Raw genomic sequence first — 20949 nt, forward strand, 5'->3', positions numbered from 1 at the left:
TTGTTTTGGCTAAACTTTTCAACAGTTCTGATCAGGTTACATTCATGTGTAAACATTGGTATGAGGCAAGACACTGGAAAACCTAGTCATTACACTGTCCATCCTTCCATTGCATCGTTAACAATAAATGCAGCTGCAGGACTTGGAGGTAGCCCCAATCTATGCTGGTTCAAAGACAACATTTTGTTTGTGATCAGAAAATAATTTGTCAGGCAGCTAGCTTTCACCCTGCTTTGTTTTTGGTCGAGGACATTGACTTGATAAAGGAGCGCCATAGGGGCACGTCATGTTCTGGTCCCTCAGAGATGAATATTAACATCAACTTTGTAATGTGCAAAACATATTTCACCTCCACCTCACCATCTCCCATACACTCTAGCATTTCTTATCTTCAACTCTAATGATTGTTTGATCCAGGGCACTTGTGACAAAATACATCCAGAAGAGGCGTACCTTTCTGGGAGCTACATTTGATTTTATAGTTTCTGTTAACGCACGCAGGCTATCTTTGATACACTGGTTTCAAATGACATTGCCACAAGAAAAAAGGCATGGATGGATTTTAATTTAACTGTAATAAACATTTACAATGGTACATACTGCATACAGTTCTTTTCCCAGCAAATAAGCAACATGGCTTTTTCTGATGGAAAATCATTACCGAGGCAGGTTTGGGGATTGCAACTGCAACAGGCGAACAATGTATTTATTTTGTTTTATAAATAATTCTATGGCATAGATAGAAGAACAATTTTCACATACACCTCTGCTGAATCCTTTTTTGACACCATTGCACCTTCAAGTTTGTGTTTCTGCACTGGCCTCAAGTCAGATCTTGATTTGAAAACAGAAAGATTTCAAGGCTTGAAATAAAAGTAAAAGAATAAGAAAAAGAAGAAAAGACAGTAAAAGACTGTAAGCAGGAATTTGGAAAAATGTTACCTTTTTTTAAGGCAAGACACTACAGGCAAAACCAATGTTTTTTCCATGCACTGGTTAATCTTGAGATTTTGGGGACCACTTTGCTCCCATAACAGAAAAACAACCTGAATACAAGTTCGGTGTTTATTTTTGCATCTGTAGATCTCTCCTAAATTCACCAAAAGTTAGCATTAGATAATGCCTCATTTGCATATTTAAATTTCATTTCACACAACTTTTAATGCAAAAAATAAATGTCTTAATGTAAATCAGACAATCAAACTAACCAATCGAGGCAGCAGTAGACAAACAACTCCTGTGTTCTGTAAAAAAATGACTGTTTTTGTAAATGTTGTCTGGTGGCTTTGAAGAGAGCATAGATAACAGCTCAAGTTTCCTCAGCTTAAACTTCAACAGTGCTGTCTGACAGCAAGGTAAAAATCCACTGGGGAAGTTTATTTATTCCTGATTTACATAACATTTAATTCCCTAAATCAATTGGATTTAGTTTAGTTTCTGATTTATGGATTGATTAAAAGAGATATCCATAATTACCTCTGAAAAAAAATCTAAGTCAACAAAATGAAACAAGAATTTTGAACCTGGCTTTATCAAATATTAAGATTTCTGTTTTGGAAGTGTATGCAAATTAGCACTTATTTAATAAGATAATAGCTGTTTTTCAATTTAAACATAACATTTCAGAAAACCTGTAATACACAAAATGATTGCGTCGATGTAAGTTATCAACTTAGCACGCTTTGGAAGTGTTATAGTAGTTCGTTTTTCTAGCCTATTCACCTGTAGTGTCTCCCCTTAAAGTTAATGAATAATACGACTGAGCTGCAACACAAAAACCCAGATGGGTTACTGTATATTATGTCATAGCTTCTTTATAAGCCCACAAACTAATACTGTTATGATTTAATGTTGTATATCTGACATAAGCTGCTATTTGGTAGTGTTATCACAATTAGGGCAATCAGGCTTTCCCACCAAATAGGCATTATTCTTCTTCCTCTTTCCTCCTTTTTCTGTAATCCCACACTTAAATATCTTCCAACATCACAACTTCAGGGTACCTGCAACATAAAGGATAAATTCAGAAATATGTCCTTAGTGTATCAGTTGTGGGATTTCGGACTTTGTTGGGACCCTGGATGTTGCTCTGCCACCTCTGCATGGCCTGAAGGTCTGCAGGATTCATTGGCCCGTCCTTCAGGCCTGGATAGTGTGCTCGAGGAAGCCTCAGCTCCAGGGTGCAACACTGACGTCCCATGCTGAGTCCCAGGGCTGGTCCTCTGGTCTGTCACAGGACTGGTCAGGCCCATATTGGACAGGGCATCCAGGGTACCGTCCGGATCCACCATCATGTCGATTACTGTCAGAGTGGTGCATAACAGACATTAAAAATGAGTATGCTTGTATTCAACAAAGTACAACATACAGGCACTTCTGTTATAGTTCACTAAAAACTAAAGAAAAGTACAACATCCATACCGAGCAGTTGTCTCTCCACTCTCCTCAGTTCTTGAATAATGGTTGAAAGCTCCTGTTAACAGACCATAAATAAAACATTTTAATTGTTTTATGTGATTAAGTAAATGAAAGGTCATAAACCAACTAAATCAACTCCATTAAACTCTGCGTTGTTCCAGAAATATGTTTGGAGCTGTGCCGTGTACCCTCAGTAATGTTTTATGAGGTCTGCAACTGTGTGGTGGATATACCGTAGACATATGTCTTCAGGGGTTCAGATGAGGCCAGGCTGGTTTAAAAGCAGGATTTATGACAGTGTCCCAGACAGAGGCAAAAGTTTTGTGGATTCTAACGTTTTGCACCCGCAACAGCTCGTAAGTCTTTTTTCACCATCAAAACAACCATCTGTGGTGTACTTTCCTCTCCAAAAGGGGCATTTGCAAGGTAGTCAAAATGGTATGTCCATGACTGAAGTGATCCCCCAGACAATTTGCTTGGAAAATGGACAGGTTTGCCAAGTTTATGTTTAATTTGCTCTGGCAGGTATGTCTGGACCCTCTCACATTCAGACAGATTTCCAGCCGGCCAGATCCGGGAGTCAATCACTCGATCATTTATCTCATGTAGGGCGAGTTTAACGCAATGACCATAGAGTGTACAGTAGTTAGTCACTGAATGTGTTTTGAGTGCAAGTTATCAGGCTAACAAAACTCAGATCAGATTGTCAAACTAGGCAACGCTGGTCAAACATAAAATAATAGTGTATTGCCAATTTCTCATGTAACCTTTTCCTAAAACATATTGTAGTGTACAGTTCAGCTCTAATTTGAGAAAGTTTGTGACCTGGCCGCCATTGTTTCACCTGCTTCAAAAAGAACCAAGTACCTCCTTAACCTGCAGGTCACACAGCGCTGCATTGTTTAAGTTGCAGATTTTTTTCTAGGTCAGGTTTTGTTGCTATGACTGGTTGTAGGTCTAGCTTATTTGTTCAGGCATCTGCACCATTGATAAAGCTCCCCTTGAAATCGAAATAAAATGAGGTTGGCTACCAGACAACTGTAATGCTGTCAGCATTCACTGATTGCTGCAGTAAGTAATCAGATAGTGTGGTTTGCATGATTACAGAGAAAGGGAAGGAATGGATTTAAAACTGTTTGCCATTAATCTCCCACTTTGAAATGCTATTGAATTACTAACCTAAACATATTCTGAGGCAAAATAATGAATTACTTGGCCATATCAAATCGCATTTCAGTCTGTGCTTTTGCATGCCTAACTAATGCCAAAAGCAAACATTAGGCTGATTAGTCTTCCCTTAAATTTGTCAGTCTGATGACTGCAAAAGTACTGCAGGAATGAGTCCTTCAACCTGGCAATGAGCAGCTGGCTCGGCACTCGTGCACGATGTGTGAACTTTTCAAAGAGGTGAGTTGAGCTGCACACTGGTGCTTCGCAGATACACTCCAGATATCTAGGAGGCTAAATATCTGGAGTTGTTGGTGAGTCTTTGTCATCATGTCACTTTGTGTCATCATGTGATGTTCTTCCGAACACTTGGGGACATTACAGTGTTTCCCCTGTATGTATTCATCAGTGGAGGTGTTTTGAAAAGGATTTTGATCGCCACTGCTGAATGATTTTATATATTTTTTTGGCGTTATCAACACGCGCGACAGGAATAAATAAAAACGGGGTGTCCGACAAACGTTCAGCTCAAACGCACAAAAGCTTTCATCCCAGACAATATACAGATTCCCTCTGAGACAGTTATTATCTGTTAGAAAGGCTACATTACCTTAATTAAAGAAACAGCATTGACGTTATTTTATCAACAGTAACACTGTTTGGATGATGTGCAGTGATGCAAGTTAATTAAATGGAAAAAGGGACCGAAAGAATGAATAATTGGATATATAGCTATAGCTATAATGTTGCTAGTCATTCTAGCCATACCCAGTTTATGTAAATGGAAGTGGCACTCAAAAATGTAAAATGACATACAGTCAGCTGATTTTAACATAAAAGGACCTTATTGTTTTATTCATGAAGACACCTTTCATTTATTTGCTCAATAATATGTTTTGGTTTAAGAAAATAAAGAATTACTTGTCATTCAATTTTAAACAAAAAGCCTGAGACTATGACTAAATTTAAAATGGTTGTCAAAATGAACATGGGTAATAAGGGTCTCTAATAACTGCTTATTTGTCAAATCACATGTTTTAATTTCCAGATGAGTAACTGTACACAGAAGTACTGTATGAACTTAGGCCCTTCAAGGCAGTGTGTGCTTTGAAAGCTCTCATTTTTTTCCTGCATGCGCACTTTCCTAGGGGAATCACTGCATTATAATACATATGCTAATACGTATGCAGATCCACACCTTTTTTTTAGTACTACTCAGCCATGGTTAATATCGCATGATCATTCAGGCATAACGTTTAATTGAAAAAAGGGGGGTTGTTTTGAGCGTACACCAAAATCCTCACTACACATTCTGAAACACTAAATAGTCTACAGTCGCACTGGCTGCTCTGGGATGCTGTCCGCCTACAGTACCTGTGTTTTTAAATGTTAAATGATAACATTACATTAGCATGCTAAAATGCTCACAATGACAATTCTAACATGCTGATATTTATAGAACAATCACACAGAAATATGTGAAATGACCACAACATCATTACGTGGTGGTATGTGTCACATAATGTGTTAAAATAATGTGCCACCACCATGGAAACAATTCCAGTAGAAAGTCAATTAGTATTTTTTGTCATGGTGGACATGCGTGGATTGACTGGGTAAAACAAAAACGGAACTTGTGGACATTGATACGTGTTGCAAGTTTTTAGAAATTGACGTACTTAAGTTTAAATAAATAACGTACTTTACTTACTTACAGTACGTAACTTATGTATCATGTAGCCTTCTTATTTTAACCAAGACGTTGTGTTGTCTAAACTTAAATTGTAGCAAAGTGCAGCTGAGGCTGATGTGAATGTCTTTACTTAATAACAGTTCCAAACTATTGGACAAAGTGAAATGTTGACCTGCTGGTGCTAGAGGAAAGGTTGACGGATCATTAAAGTGATTCCAATTCAACCAGTCCGAATCAAATTTCATTGCAATCCATCCAACAGAGCCATCTCTAGAGCCGTGCTGCTAACTTGGCTAAAAATATTACTGTCTTGTCTATTTCACGGGCCTTCAGCAGCTTAAACAGACAAAGTGTGAAAGTGTACAGGCTCATCACCTTATTGGAGCTCTTGAGTAGTAGGGAGTCATGCTCTGCCTGCAGTTTGTTCTCAATCTCTTCCCATTTTCGTTCTTTATCCTTGAAGAGGATCCTGGATGCCAAGTCAGTACAAAAATAGATAAAAGCAAAGTACAAAAAATGATTAATATACCTCTTGATAGAAGTATTAGTTGACTGTTAAAGTGATTTGATTCATTGTCTGTAGATTGTAGGAATGAAAAGAAGGCCTTTGAGTTGTCATCCTGTGTGTGATAATGAGTAAAACAAAAAGCTGGTTGTCAGTGTAAACCTTTGTGATGTGCCACTCAAATTCTGCTGGTTGGCCTAGTTTCAACATCAAACACAGACAGGAATCTTTACACCTTATCATATGTTTCTGTTTTAGCAATTACATCCTGCATTTGTGCATTTCTCAGTATAACATGTATTACATTTACACCACATGCCTTGCAGGACTCACTTGCTGTTTAGTGATGCAGCACAATGCTCACCTGAATTTGCAGGTTGTTCTGTCAACAGACTGACGTATCCTTGTTGAGAGCTGAGTGACAGATGCTAATAGTAAACTGTCTAGCACCGCCTGTAAGATGATGAAAAGGAACACATGAATGTCACTTTTATTTAACACTGTCTGGCATACAACAAATGCAAACGGTGGAATTGTAGAGAGAAACTACAAAAGCTAACACAACCTTTTCAGTACTATTGCTGAATTTAGCCTAATTTCTGTCTATTAATGCATTTAAAAACATATTCTTTCTCATCAGCTCAGCATGTAGCATTAGGTCCAATCAGAAGCACAGATTTTTATCTGTTGAAGGGTGTTTGTAGTTGGTATGCAGGGAGCTCCCTCTAGTGGCACTCAGACTGACATGTTGATCATTGAAAAAAACATCTTAAATTCAAACTCTGGAATAGTCTATGGTGTGCAGATAGGCAGTATATTTTGAGGACAAAGTATTATTTAATATTTAAACAGGAACTCACATCATCTCTATTCCACGTCTGTCGGCGGATGGAGCGGGAGCTTTGTCCATTAGAGCCTCGTGGTCGAAGCTCCACAGACCGCCCATTGGTCCCTAGAACGTTACTGTGCTCTGCAGAAGGGACACTCGGGTCCACGCTGTCGTTAAATACACACTCTTCCATCTGTGTAGCAGCAAATAAATTAAATATTGATATTTTGTAGTTATCTAATATAGCAGATAGTCATGGTGATATTTTTCAGAATGTGTTGACTACCAGAGCTCCAGGGTCAGTGGCTGCAGGGCTGACTGAGTCGATCTCTCCTGCCACATCGTGAATTTCTCTGGCAAGCATGGCTAGGTCTTTGGCTAGGTCCTGGCTAATCCTGATGGTCAAACACAAACATGAAATCACCATCTGATATATGTTATATCAAGTTTTCTTGTCTTTTTTTAATTTCATATACTTCATACACAAACTCATAACTCCAGATGCTGCAGGCGAAGCACTGTTGAACATTGTTATCATGACTCATCACTGTTCTTACACTGCACTCGAGTACCTCTCACCCATGTACCTGGCTATTTCTTCACTGTGTGCCGTCCAGTCTCTCATATACTCGTCATGTTCCCTGGATTGCTGCCTCAGGGCAGATAGGCCTGCAGGATTAGGAGTTGCTGGGGCTGAACCTCCTAGCTGGGCTACCCGAGTAGAAGGGAATGGTCGTGTGTTGGCCTGTTTTGATATGTGACGGTTTGAGCCATACTCGTCCTCTGAGGTGGAGGCATACTCCACAGGCACACGCCGCCACCGATTGCCAGCTAATATTAGGAAAGAATGGAAGTTGAGATGGTGCTTTGACACACATTTATAGTGATGAATTTTAGTCCAATAATTACTCTCCTTTTAGCTCTGTTATGGTTCCAACCAACTTTAGTCAGCCTGGTTGGCAGAAAAAATGTTGGAATTGTATGTTTCTACAAACCACAGAGACGTTGATAATAACCATATTTAAAACTTGGAGCCAGTACTCCAATTGTCAGGTGACAAGCCTCAAACTCTGCTTAGAGAGGAGGAGGGTGGATGGTTAGGTCATACAAACACTAGACTTTCACCCGGTAGGTGAATGGTATGGTGTCCCGTCCCATGTCAAAGTGAAACTTACAAAACACCTTTTTTTTAACCCAACAACAATCTTCTTTTAAACCCAGAATGTTTGAAAGACCATTTCTATTTCCAGTGGACATGAAAGGAAACAGTTTAATTACTTACATGCAGGTGTGACATGTCCATAGGAGGAGGTGCCTTTGTTCTTGTCAGGCAGCTTGGAGGCGCTGTTGGCCCGAGCCCTGGGTCCAGTAACCGAGGTCATATTGGTCCCTCTCAGTCCTTGTCTGATGGCATAATCACCTGCAGCACTCCGAGCCCCTAGACCTCTACTTCTTGTAACAGTGGCCTCTGAGTCACTCTGGGCTGACGGGGAGCCCACCCTTGGCCTCCTTGGCTGTGCCAGAGCCTCTATCCTGGACATCCCTCTTCTTGCCATCCCTGTCCTGGATGTGGAACTAGCAGTGGAGGCCTCAGAAGCTATTGACATCCTGTCAAGATCAGCAGGTTCAGTGTCTGAGGAATCCCCCAGCCGGGCTCGCCTCAGCAAGGATGCCCTGGTGGGCCTGGGCTTGGGAACATTTATGGTTTTATTGGCTGCAGCGGAGGCTGGAGCCTGGGTGTTTTTAGCCCGACTAGACTTGGTGCTAGCCCCCACTGTTGTGCTCCCAGTCTGGGCTCTGGTATGTGAGCTTCTAGATTCCTGTGTAGAGGTGGGCTGGGAGTCAGAGAGGAGCGAGTTAGAATTGACGTCATCATCTGTGAGGTCCAGGGAAGTCCAGGGGCGGCTGGACTGTGGTGGACCAGATGTCCTGGTCTTGACCCTCCTGTCCTGGGTCTCTCGGCTCCCACCGGGGCCTTTGCCGGATGAGCACACTACCGTTCTCTCCTTCTGTTGTCCTGCAAGATTCCGGCGTTTCTGGATTACTTTTCTTGCTCCGTCAGCCTGGCTTACTGTGCTGGTTGTGTCCACGTCTGATTCTGGTGACATGGAGCCTTCAATGGACTGACTTGGTGGATCACCTTGGTCTGACACAGTCGTCTCTAAAAAGGTTGCCACAGCTTCTGTGTCTTTCTGCAGCGTGGTGGTGTCAACTCCAGTCTCCCTACTCTGAGTTCTGGTGCCTGTGAGCCCATCGATACGAGGTCTGAGCTCAATGGGAACGTTGGAGCTCGGTTTCTCAACAGTAAAACTCTCCTGCCTCAACAATGGTTTCCCACTACTTTCCCTAGCCTTCTCCTCTTCCTTTTTCCTCCTCCGTGCCTCCTCCATTCTTTTCTCCCCGCTGGTCAGTGGACGAGGGGGTAGCTTGGCCAACACACCTGACTTTCCTGATCTCCCACCAGCACTGTCCTGCGACTTGGCTGGTGAGGAGCGGCTGGGGCTACCACCGTGACTGCCAATACCTCCAGAGCCATGACCAGGTAGATTCTTTCCCCTGGCCATCTTCTCCTCTCGGCTCTCCTTCTCCTGCAGCTCTGTGTCCTGTTTCTCCCCCATATCTGTTCGCAGGCCTGCACCTGGGGTCCTCCTTCCTAGGGCGAGCTCCTCACCAGGCAGCTGGGGAAGGGTTCTCCTCTTACGCTCTGTGTAGCCAGATGAGGCAAAGGAGGCTGAGTAGCTGGACTCACTTATTTCAGCTGAACGGAGAGAAAAACATATAAAAATAGATCTTAAATAAATGGGTATTACATATTGTGATATAATATTTTTTTCCATATTGCCCGCCCCTACATATCAACGGTGTTTGGTGCACTAGTAGAATTGATGCATAGGTGCTGTGGTGATTCTATTTTTAACAGGTAAACCTTTATATGTTATTGTGTTCTTCACACTTTTAAAATCTTCTCCCAAATAATTCATCTGTTCAGAGATGCGAGAAAGGTTTTAATTTTTCTGGTGATCCATTTTCTAAGTCGGATCTACGGCAAGGCAAGACATCTTTATTTATATAGCTCCTTTCATACGCAGGCAACTCAATGTACACAAAACCATTTTTAAAAACAGCATAAAAACAAACAAACAAAAAAAAGCAAAGGAGAGTAAAAAAATAAAAGAAAAGAAAATATATTAAGTTTAACATTATTAAAAAGAGCTCAGCTTTAAGCACATGAAAAGAGAAATGTTTTTAACCTGGATTTAAAAGAGCTCACAGTTGGGGCTGATTTCAGATCTGCTGGTAGTTTCCAGTTGTGTGCAGCATAACAGCTAAACGCTGCTTCAAAATGTCTATTTTGAACTCTGTGCTCCACTATCTACTGGGCTTACACGCTACTAACATGTCATTCATCTATTCTGGACCAAAATCATTCAGTGAATTGTAAACCACCTAAATTGTTTTCTCTCTTGTGTTTATGACTCAAGAGAAAAAAATGTTTGTGCATGTCAGTTGTTAATGTTAGGATATATTTTTGTTTTATCCAGATCCATTTTTTTTTGTCTGTGAAAACATCTTTAATTATAATAATTCTCTCACTTGAAATGGATCACCAGAAACAAAACATCTCACTTGCTTCTCAGGGCTTCCATTTATTTTATGTAAGTACCTCTGTCCTCTGTGACCATGATGTGACTCTCCCCTCCTGATCCCTCAGGGTCTGTCCTTATGTGGCTGGCAGCAAGAGTAGCCCACTGCGAGACCCAGCGAGGACCACCGACCATTAGTTCCTCAGATAATACCTGGACCAAGACAGCGTTAAAGAGCAGATCCAGAGTAAATCATAGTGTTTAGACACCTAACAACTTTTTGCTATGAATAAAAAACATCCAGTTCTCGCACCTCTGTCTCCATACGTCCAGGCTTTCCTCTGTCCCCAGTTCCTGACCTCTGGGAGGTGAGCCTCTCTCTTTGGTCAGCACTCCCCAACCTGGACACACACACACCCTCCTGCTCATCCACACCAAACACCTGCAACATATACACATGAAAAAGTGAGCAAACATACACACAAATGTAAGATACTGATTGTTTTATATTATAAACAGAAACCGACTAATGACAGAAAACGGGCTTAATTAACCTTGTCGATCATTTTCCTAGCCTCTTCCTCCTCATGATCTCCATTCTCCAGCTCAATGGTATAGGTCCCTCTGTCACTATAATCATCCCCATGGTGATAGCATTCATCTCTGCTGTTCTGCTGATGGGGTGCCGAGCCACGTCGCCTCTCAACGAATCCACTTGCCACTTTGGAAGTGGAAGACTTGCGGCGGCGAGCGGGACTCTCCTCCTCTGCGAAGAGCCCCTCTGGTACGTTAGCACGACCCTCTCTGATCTTCACCCCTGCTCCACTCCAAAGACCCCACGAGCGTTCATCCATGGCTGCTGCCCTGCGCTGTTCTCCAAGTGCGTTTTCTGAGTCACTCTGAGTACCATCCTCATGTTTACTGTCTGGCGTGGGAGGGGTAGAGAAGAAGATGATGTGTCAGAATGTAATGAAATAGACATGGAGGATTAAAGAGGCAACAACAACAAGCAAAAAATACATCCATCTTGTGTTAAATATGTGCAAGTTTGTTGCACATACAGACCTTTAAGACTCTTCAGTTGTACAGGCACATCGCTCTTAACACTTTCCCCGTCATCCTCTGCAACTGCGTCTTTCAGAGCCAACGGCAGCTCATTCTGAGCCAGCCAGTCAGCAACCTTAACCTCGGCAGCTACCATGGCTGTTTGAAGTGGGCTCAGCTCATCCCCAACGGCCCGTTTAGGACGTGGCCTGGTCTCCGGTCCCGCCTTCGCCACTCGGTCTTTGACGGCCACTTTACATGATGCCCCGGGGTCAAACTCAATGGTGAAGGAGGCGTGGCCATGGATGGCCTCTGCAGCCTCTTGCTCTCGCGAGAGGCCTTCACCGCTCACTTTACCTGCTGAGGGAGCATTCTTGGTTGGGATCTCAAAATAGCGAGGCTCCTGATTGGAAGCTGTTTGCGGGTCAGACTTTGGGACCTCTGTACTTTTCTTGGTGTCTATCAGAATTAAAACATACATATGTATTAAGTGCCACAATGGGTAGAAGCAATATGTTATATGAGTGTTTTTTGCAGTATTGTAAATACCTGCTTCAGCTTTTTCTCGCTTCCGGTCCGAGCTCTTTTCCTCATGGTCACCAGCCTCTCCATCTCCCCACCAGGCAGGCTGGCCGTAGAGGGGTGTGATTCTGTGCAACACTGCTCCATCCCCTGGCAAAAACAACTTGCCAGTTAGTCGTACATGGGAATGGCCCATTTATAGCAGCATTTATTACGACTATATAAAAAAAGTATGTTGGTTAAAAATACATTATAATGCATTATAATATAGTTGTAAGCATATAAAGTGTTTAGTGAGGTATTGATATACTTTTAGGGTCCGAAATTTGTGAAACATCACCAATCACAATTTCCCAGAGCACAAGATGAGCTCTTAAAATTGCTTTTGTTGTCTGACCAAAACTCAAACACATTCAAAGATTTGTAACACAACCAGCAAAAGTTTGGCCTTTTTGATTGATAAATGACAACTAAAAAATAACAATACTTTTAAATGTCACTAACCATCAACATGTTAAAGACTGAGACGTGTGTCACTGATTTGCTCATGTTGACACTTCTGTCCTGTGAACTGCGATCACAGACACTCTCACCTGTAGTCTTATCCTCCACCCTGCTGGCCTCGGGGGACTTGGCGGCGCCCCCCTCACATACTGCTGCTGGTGCTGCTGCCTCGGAGGGTTTTGCGTCTGATTTACATAATTCCCCTTCTAGAGGTTTCTTTTGGTTCAGCTGCAGCTGGCTGCTGAACTTCTCATGCTGACGGACAGAACAAGCAGGGAGAGTTTAGAGAGACGGAGGAAAAACATAGAAATCCTGCTGAATCTACAGACGGGCTGACAGATTTTGTTTATTGGACATTTTAAAAAAAATTCACGTTTCACACATTTATAGTACATAACTCAGTCATAGCATCTTACAGAGGAGACATTCTGAATATTACTGCGGAACTTTCACCCTCCTCATTAAGATGAAATCCTATCCTCTCTGTAGCTACCTGGGCCGTGTGCTGTGATGAATCAGCAGATTCATCCATCTTAAAAGTTGTATTTTTCACAGTTCAGCAGAAAATGTTGCTCTTTTAACCAAAAATCCACATCTCTATGAAAAAACACTCTGCGGCTGCACTGTTTTGACTCCATCTATCCGTTAACACATGAACATGCACAAGGTGCTGTCTAACCTTGAGGGCCTCCTCTGGAATCTGCATCTCTCCTCGGACCACAGTGAACAGGTTGGTATGTGAGGCCGGTTAAGGTAGAAGACAATGAACTCTTTGCAGGGGTGAGAAACACGTACTGATACCCTTTTCTATTATGCAGCAGGCAGAGAGTGCAATGAGCATTCATAGCTATTCAAGAACCGATAAAGTTACACTATTGTCCATGTACACTGACCTTGTGCTGCACGCCACTTGGTTTGACGGATACACAAGATCACATTCAAAGGATATCGTATCCAAACCTCAATTTGTCATCGATCTTCAGTGTGACGTAGATTTGCTCCTGTATTCTGACATCGTTGACAAATGTCTACAAACAAAAACAGAAAGCGATTAAGAACAACAAGGTTAAGATAAGTCTTGTATGTTTGTGTTGTGAAAACATTATCCATAGCATTGAAAAGAGTTTTATGGAAAATGTTAATAGTATTGGCAGCAGTACTGGAAATGATAAATACACTTGCAAAATGTTAAACAAATAATTCTTTTGTATTTGTTTTTTTTTATATGGTATTTGTATATGTCTTAAAACATTTTAACACTGCCAAACATGTTGTTGTTAGTGTTAAAATGTTTTAAGACATATACAAATACCCTGCCTAGAATAATCATTTGCTTGGAATTTGCTTGCTACTTCACTGAAATGTCCATTCTCAGTGTACTCTATGTGCACTGGAGGCTTCAAATTTACACTTGTGTAAATTGCATATTGAATTATGATTGGGTTCAAACCATAGACTCTATGAAAAATGAATGTAGCCTCTACGTTGAGGTCTGTTCTCTAAACTTGATCCAATCGCACTCGCCTACAAGAGTCGGCATCTTGTCAGACATTGACTCCGCCTCATTTACTCTTACCAAAACCATTGATGTGACGTTGGGGGGAGGGCGATACGTCCATCTGGCTGACGGGTATCTCCGATGAGAAGTGAGGGCAAGCGGCTAGCAGTCACTCAAGAGGCCGCGCCCCTCATTATTCATACACTTTAACCTCCAATAAAATAAAATCTAGCCTGGTACAAAAAAAATTCACCCCCCTTAGTGTTGTCATGGAAATATGACATAGACACACAAACTAGAATGTTTTTTTGTACCAGCGTTTAATTATGCTGTGGTAATGGCCTGTTTAACATCTATTATGAAACCTGCCCCTAGTGGCCACTCTGTGAACTGCAATTTTAAGCACTTTCATATTGGAACAACCAGGAAACCACTGTGGTTGGGGCTTGGTTCATACTAATTGTGATGTCACAAAATCAATTATGTTAAAGGTCCCATATATTTTCATTTTTAGATTAATGCTTGTAATGTGGGTTCCTACTAGAACATGTTTACAGGCTTTAATGTTCAAAAAACACATTATTTTCCTCACCCTGTCTGTCTGAATATACCTGTGCATATACCTTCTGTTTGAAACGCTCCATTTTAGCTCCTGTCTCTTTAAGACCCCTTCACGAAAAAGCCCAGTCTGCTCTGATTGGTCAGTGTTTCTGGATCTTCTGCATCCACCGTAATTGCAGCCGAGGAATAACTGCCACTGTAGCAACACTTTCTGCCTATTTAAAGTATAGTTGTGACATCACAACTGTACAGAAGTCCTGACTGGCTTGTTTACAGGCACAGTTTCTGAAGACAGGCTGTGTGCATTTCTCTGTGGAGTGTTTTGATACATATTTAAAGCACCTCCAAATGCTCTATAATCACAATAAGGCAGGTTGAGCATAATATGGGACCTTAAAGACAGTTGTGAAGGCAAAAGGAGGTCCAACCCAGTAAGAATAATAATAAGAAGAATTATTACTTTATTAATCCTGCAAGGGGAAATTCTATTTTTTCATGGACAAACACACACTCATGCACAAACATATAGGTCTTGTTTGTATATAGGTCTTGTTTGTGGACCTATATACATGCAATTAATGGAGAGATGTCAGAGCAAGGGAGCTGCCCCCCGGGCAGTTGGGGGTTTGGTGCCTTGCTCACAAGCACATCTGCCCAGGAGATGAACTGGCACCTCTGCAGCCACCAGTCCACACTGCATTCATGGTCCACACGGGGACTTGAACTGGCGACCCTACGGTTCCCAGACGAGTCACAAGTGTATGTATAGATGCAAGATTCAGGTCATACAGTAACACTCACCCCATTTAAGCTGCCCAGGTCCTTCACTTTGTGTTCATCTGCATTCGGCTCATAGTTGATGACAGCGTGCTGCTTATCCACACTGCGGGACTAAATCCCACAAAATCCAGTCAATTACTGTAATCCACGCTAATATTTCAGATAACTCGGATAATAATCCAGCCCTGATGAAGAAATGAATGATCAGAGTGTGTGTCCGGAGGAGTACTGCACCTGCAACATGAGCTCGCAGTCGTCCCTCCCGACGAAGATCATCTCCCTGGGGAGACGATGACGCGTCCCCCCACCGCTCACCAGGAACCAGGAAGTCAGACTCATCGCTGCCTCTCGAGCTCACCTTTGACCCTTAATGCATCCTGCTGAAAACAGGAACAGTGTTAGACTGCAGCTATCCATGTAGGAGTGTATTCATCAGTCATACTTTGATCAATAAAACGATTCTTACATTGCTAACAGGCGTGAATGAGGCACGCTGCTTCATGCAATTACAGGAAAAAAACACATCAGTGTGTGTCATATGCACAGAAGCTATTTCAGGTATCACCGGAGGACAGTGACATGCCTATCTCTCCCAGCAGAGCAGTAAACAACATGAAGGAAGAACTGTGAGTGTAAAAAGCGCCCAACTGTTTACAGTTTATATGCATCCATCCTACTAAACTTCCAAATTTAAATACACACCAGAGACACCCACAAAGAAGGAGGAAAAGGCGGAAGATAAAGGGCAAAATAATGTTTTTCCTTGAAAACCCACATCTCTGCTCCCCATGATGTTCTCATATGATTCCCGTGCAGTTGTCGGACTTCCCATGCTCACAAAGCAGCACAACAGCTCTTTTCACTGAGACAAACAGCCGGTCCTTCTTCTGAGGCAGCATCATCATCATCATCATCAGCACACAGGCCTTGCTGACTCACGCTCTGAGAAAGCCATAGGTGAATTAGTGGGATTTAATTACGCACACTGTCATATCTGGGGCTCTTTGTGTTTGTGTGTGTGTGTGTGTGTGTGCATCAGCTCGATCCCTGTGGGATCTGACAGCCCCCTCCACCTCCCCCTGAATGGACGAGTTAACCCTTCCAGTGGCCTTGCTTCTTCTAGTGGCCCAGATTTCCCTTTGAGACGCTTGACCACACAAGGCTCCGTCCACTCAGAGTCATGAATCTCCTCTGCACATGACAACACGTCAAGTGCGCTTCCAAGCGGCAGTGGGCGAGGGGAAATAGCCGGCCAATGGCAGCCTGCAAATTAGCTCAGTTAGGCCGTGTCTCAGTCCAGCGTCTCTCATGGAGCGCTTTGACAGCGACGCCAATCCCCTGAACATAATATAATGCTATAGAAAGAACACGCACATAATGGTATGAAGGATAAATTAAAATGGTATAGTGTGGCATGAATTCTTATTACCGACTTGTCATCTGATGCATATCGTCCCTTAACGCTCAGGATATCCCTCCTTGTTTCCGCGCGCTCTTCAGGCAAATAGAGGCGTATTTAGACAGATTTACGTTAACAGTTTTCACGTGTTATTGTAAATCGTGTTACGGATGCTGTCTGCTGTCGGGCAGCCAAGGCTCTCTCGTTATGGACGAAATACAGCCTGTAGGTTTGTCGCACAAACACAGCGATGCTCATTTCACCGCCTCCATCCTCTGTGCTGAGGAAACGGCAGAAGACAACAGGGTCAGCCCGTCCTAAGAACTAACAGAGGAACATAGATGTCACTCACCAGGTGCTCTATGGATAATCAGCATCCGATATGGAGAGGATTATGAACAGCGCTGCTGCTGCTGCTGCTGCTGCTGCCCGTGCAAGCCCGATGCCCAGCCCAGCTCCCCCAGCACCGCCGCGTCTTGGCCTCACGGTGGCGTTGTGTGCTCATATACGTAGAGCACGAGGTTACGTAATACTAACAGCCCACCTTGAGGCACATATGAGTAGTAAAGGTGGATTTTGGACAATATAGCCTAAGCGCAATTATATTCCTAATACATATGCTGATTTATTATGTACTACAATAGCCTACATAGAACATATAATGAGGCTTTGAGGATATCTTACCCTTATTTTAAAACAAATGGTGTACAGAGTAGCCCATTTGAATATTAGTTGTGCACGTTCAAGTTTATTGTCGTATAATATTAACAAGCATTGGTGAAAAAGTACTCAGAGCTTTTACATAATTCAAAGTTTTAATACCACACTGTAGAAATACTCTGTACAAGCAAAAGTCCTACATTCAAAATGTGACTTCTAACTAGTAAATGTATTAAGTACAATAAGTAAAAGTACTCATTACAGATAGATTTTAATAGATATCACTTTAATGTTCTCATCTCATCTCATCTTCATCCGCTTATCCGGGGTCGGGTCGCAGGGGCAGCAGCTTGAGCAGGAGACCCCAAACTTCCCTTTCCCGGGCCACATTAACCAGCTCTAACTGGGGGATCCTGAGGCGTTCCCAGGCCAGTGTGGAGATCTAATCTCTCCACCTAGTCCTGGGTCTTCCCCGAGGCCTCCTCCCAGCTGGACGTGCCTGGAACACCTCCTTAGGGAGGCGCCCAGGGGACATCCTTACTAGATGCCTGAACCACCTCAACTGGCTCCTTTCAACGCAAAGGAGCAGCGGCTCTACTCCGAGTTCCTCACGGATGGCTGAACTTCTCACCCTATCTCTAAGGGAGACTCCAGCCCCCCTCCTGAGAAAACCCATTTCGGCCGCTTGTACACTTTAATGTTGCAACTGGTAAATTGTATTTACCTGATATATACTGCTGTGTAGCTTAATCTACATTACAATGATGTATGTTATTCAATTTGTTGATAATATTTTGCATTACAAATCTTAATCTGTAAATTAAATGAAATTGCCAAATAAATGTAGTGGAGTAAATTTCAATATTTCCTCTGAAATGTAGTGGAATACATGTATGAGTACATTACAATGGAATTACTAAACTACTAAAGTAAAGTATAACTACCTCAAAATTGTACATAAGTACAGTACCTGGGTGAATATAGTTAGTTACTTTCCACCACTGTTCCAACCATCCTAAATAAATAATTCCAATATGTTATTTCCATGGCCTAGTAAAGTCCAGTTAATATAAGTGAACATGACCTGCTCTCTCTCAAAGCCAGACACCAGAGAAGTAAGTCTCAAACTTGTGATGTCCTCAGGTATAAAGTGGATTCATAGAACATTAACGAGAGACTTATGTTTTTTAAAAATGTTTTATACCTAAATTAGCTTTATTTTGTTAAAGTGTTGTCAATTCTGAAACAGAAAATGTTGCCATATCCTCAGAACATTTCTCTGGTGCTCTCAGTGTCATCTATAACATCTTTCTCAATTCATTGTTTATGAAGCAGCTGCACACTTTATACTTGAAGACATCACATATTTGAGTTTCAGCACTTTAGTTTTTTGATTTGGGAGAGAGTTGTTCATGATTATTAATATTTTCTGCACTGCTTAAGAGAACAAAGGTATAATGTATGTATTATGAAAATGGCTGTAGTATGGAATGAGAGTCATAAAGACAAAATGTCAAAATGTTAAGTATTAATTACATTAAAAAGAAAAAGGAACAATTCATAAAATCAAGAAAACAATGAACACTTTCTATGTATGTGTGCATGCATGCATTTGTATGTTAAAGATGCTGTTTGTGTTATGGTGTTAAAGTTGGTTCTGTTCATATTAGTGCGGACAGTGGAAACCTAATCTACACTAAAACTATTTTGTATAAATTAGAAATAAAAACACAGTGTTGATCATAATTGAAGTCTGCACAAAGGCAAAATAATTCAGTGCAATTTTAAAGCATTTAGAATTTGTTTTAGCACAATTAAGTACTGTGTATAATCATAATTGACTACCGTACTGCATCATGATTTTAATATGGTCTCCAAACTGAAACACCAGATGGCGCAAAAGTATTGAGCTGGGATGTGGTAGAGGGCTTAGCTGCGGTTGTTGAGCTTGATCAATTATGAGGCTTTCATGGCACTAACAGACATTAAAACTTACTTCAAACCAAACCAAACCAAACCAAACCAAACCACTTGTCGGTCTGTTCAGAATACCAGCAGTTAGGCAAAGCAGTTATAGATGTTTTTCTCCTCTATGAATGTGAATTATCTTCCCTGACTGTTGTTTTTAGGCCATCATCTAATATGTTATAATTGTGTTTAACATGTCAGCAATATGCAATCAAACAGATATATTAATTTTTTGATTTGGGTAATTTTCAGTATTGGTGTCATCTACTTATATGATAATTACAATGGGGCCCAGGTGAGCTGTGTCTTAGGTTTCCTTCATCTACTATCTCTCATCTATTGTTTTAGCATATTACACCACTGGCCTCTGATTACACAGCAGTTATTATTAAAAAAGTGCAGACACACTTTATTGATGCATAAATCCTCAATGGTGTCCCTATAGGATGAGACACTGAGCTGTTTGTTCTTGTGATTTCATGTAAAATAAACATTATGCTGCGTAGCTTCAGCCAAAAACACAATGAAAACAAAAATTATTCAAATTAATTTGTCATAATTATTACGATTTTGGCTCCCAGTTTAAAACAGTCACATTATTTGCCTGGTTGCATGTGATTGTAAATCTGGACGACTTTACAGCCTGCGCTCCTGTACAGTAAAGGCTATAAAAATCACAATAAAACTATAAAAGAAACTCAACAGAGGTGCTGAATCATTTGAATAGGCTTCACTTATTCTATATAATATGACAGCACTATAACAGAATATTACAGTGCAGTAACTTATCAGCAGAGTGTTTTCAAATGCCTCTGAATGGATTTGAGTGTCCATTTGAGGCTTTTATTATTGTAGTCTTAAGTGGTTCGCTTGTTGTATTCTGTTTAGAAATGTGTCCGCTCATCTATCATATATAACCTGTTTGATGAAAACATTACGATAAGCTGATAAATCTGTTTCAATTAATAGTTTTAGATTACAGACTGAGGTGCAATGTTCACATACAGATTACTGATTTGACACCTTAAATGCATAAGTTAATAATCAAATTGTTTTGTAGCCTATAAAATCACCGGAAACTGGATTCTAAATGTAGGCCAAATCCTATTTTATTAGAAGTGTTTTTTGTTATTTTTCTTTATTAGGGGAGACCGGTGATGACATCTCGGAGCTCTTATAAGACAGTGTGTTCAAAATGTGATATAAACATGAACAAACAGACATGAAATGCTTGATTTAGTCTCAAACACAAGGAGTGAAACGTTATAATGTAAATTTCCCCACTATGGGACTAATAAAGGATTATCTTATCTCATCGTATCTCATCGTATCAGTAGGCTTAATCTAACTATGAAAAAATGATTTTGACAAAAACTTAACATATTGAGAGCTTTTTTTATTTAATCAGATCAGTTCATATCACATAAATATGAATCTGATCTTTTTATTCTATTCTACTGTCTCTTTTTCATTGAGGCCACAAAATGTGCACTGTGGGCAAAAACCAAAGTAAGTAGATCCACCTTGTAGCCTACATGAAAAACATAACTGCTCTTCATCATTGGTCCTTTATAGAACGCTTTAATCACACTAATGAAATAAATGTAAAAATAAAATAAAACACATTGTCTCTTCCTATCATGGCAGTAAAAAATATACAATTTAAGCAGAGGTTCTCACATATTTTAAGCAAGTAAAAGTAGTAGTAATACCAGAGTGTATAAATACTATAAAAGTGTGAAATTATTAGCATTAAAATAAACTTAAAGCACAAAGAGCAAAAGTCCTAATTATGCAGAATAGCATGACTTAAATGC

The 20949-nt window shown here is 41.1% G+C and overlaps 1 protein-coding gene across 1 annotated transcript; it reads right to left on the reverse strand.

Moving 5' to 3' along the window:
• Positions 1-2045: 2045 nt before the first annotated feature.
• Positions 2046-15444, reverse strand: cep170ab (centrosomal protein 170Ab; the record flags this gene model as incomplete). Its single annotated transcript, XM_083926747.1, has 18 exons — positions 2046-2302; positions 2422-2473; positions 5654-5747; positions 6148-6236; positions 6644-6805; positions 6899-7007; positions 7200-7443; positions 7895-9370; positions 10277-10409; positions 10510-10638; positions 10751-11117; positions 11258-11699; positions 11790-11912; positions 12356-12521; positions 12946-13004; positions 13216-13294; positions 15127-15216; positions 15340-15444. 18 exons carry the CDS (start codon positions 15442-15444, stop codon positions 2046-2048), a joined length of 4176 nt encoding a protein of 1391 aa, XP_083782873.1.
• Between the last annotated feature and the right edge of the window lie 5505 nt (positions 15445-20949).

The sequence above is a fragment of the Echiichthys vipera genome, assembly GCF_963691815.1.
Source record: "Echiichthys vipera genome assembly, chromosome: 2".
Lineage (NCBI taxonomy): Eukaryota > Metazoa > Chordata > Actinopteri > Perciformes > Trachinidae > Echiichthys > Echiichthys vipera.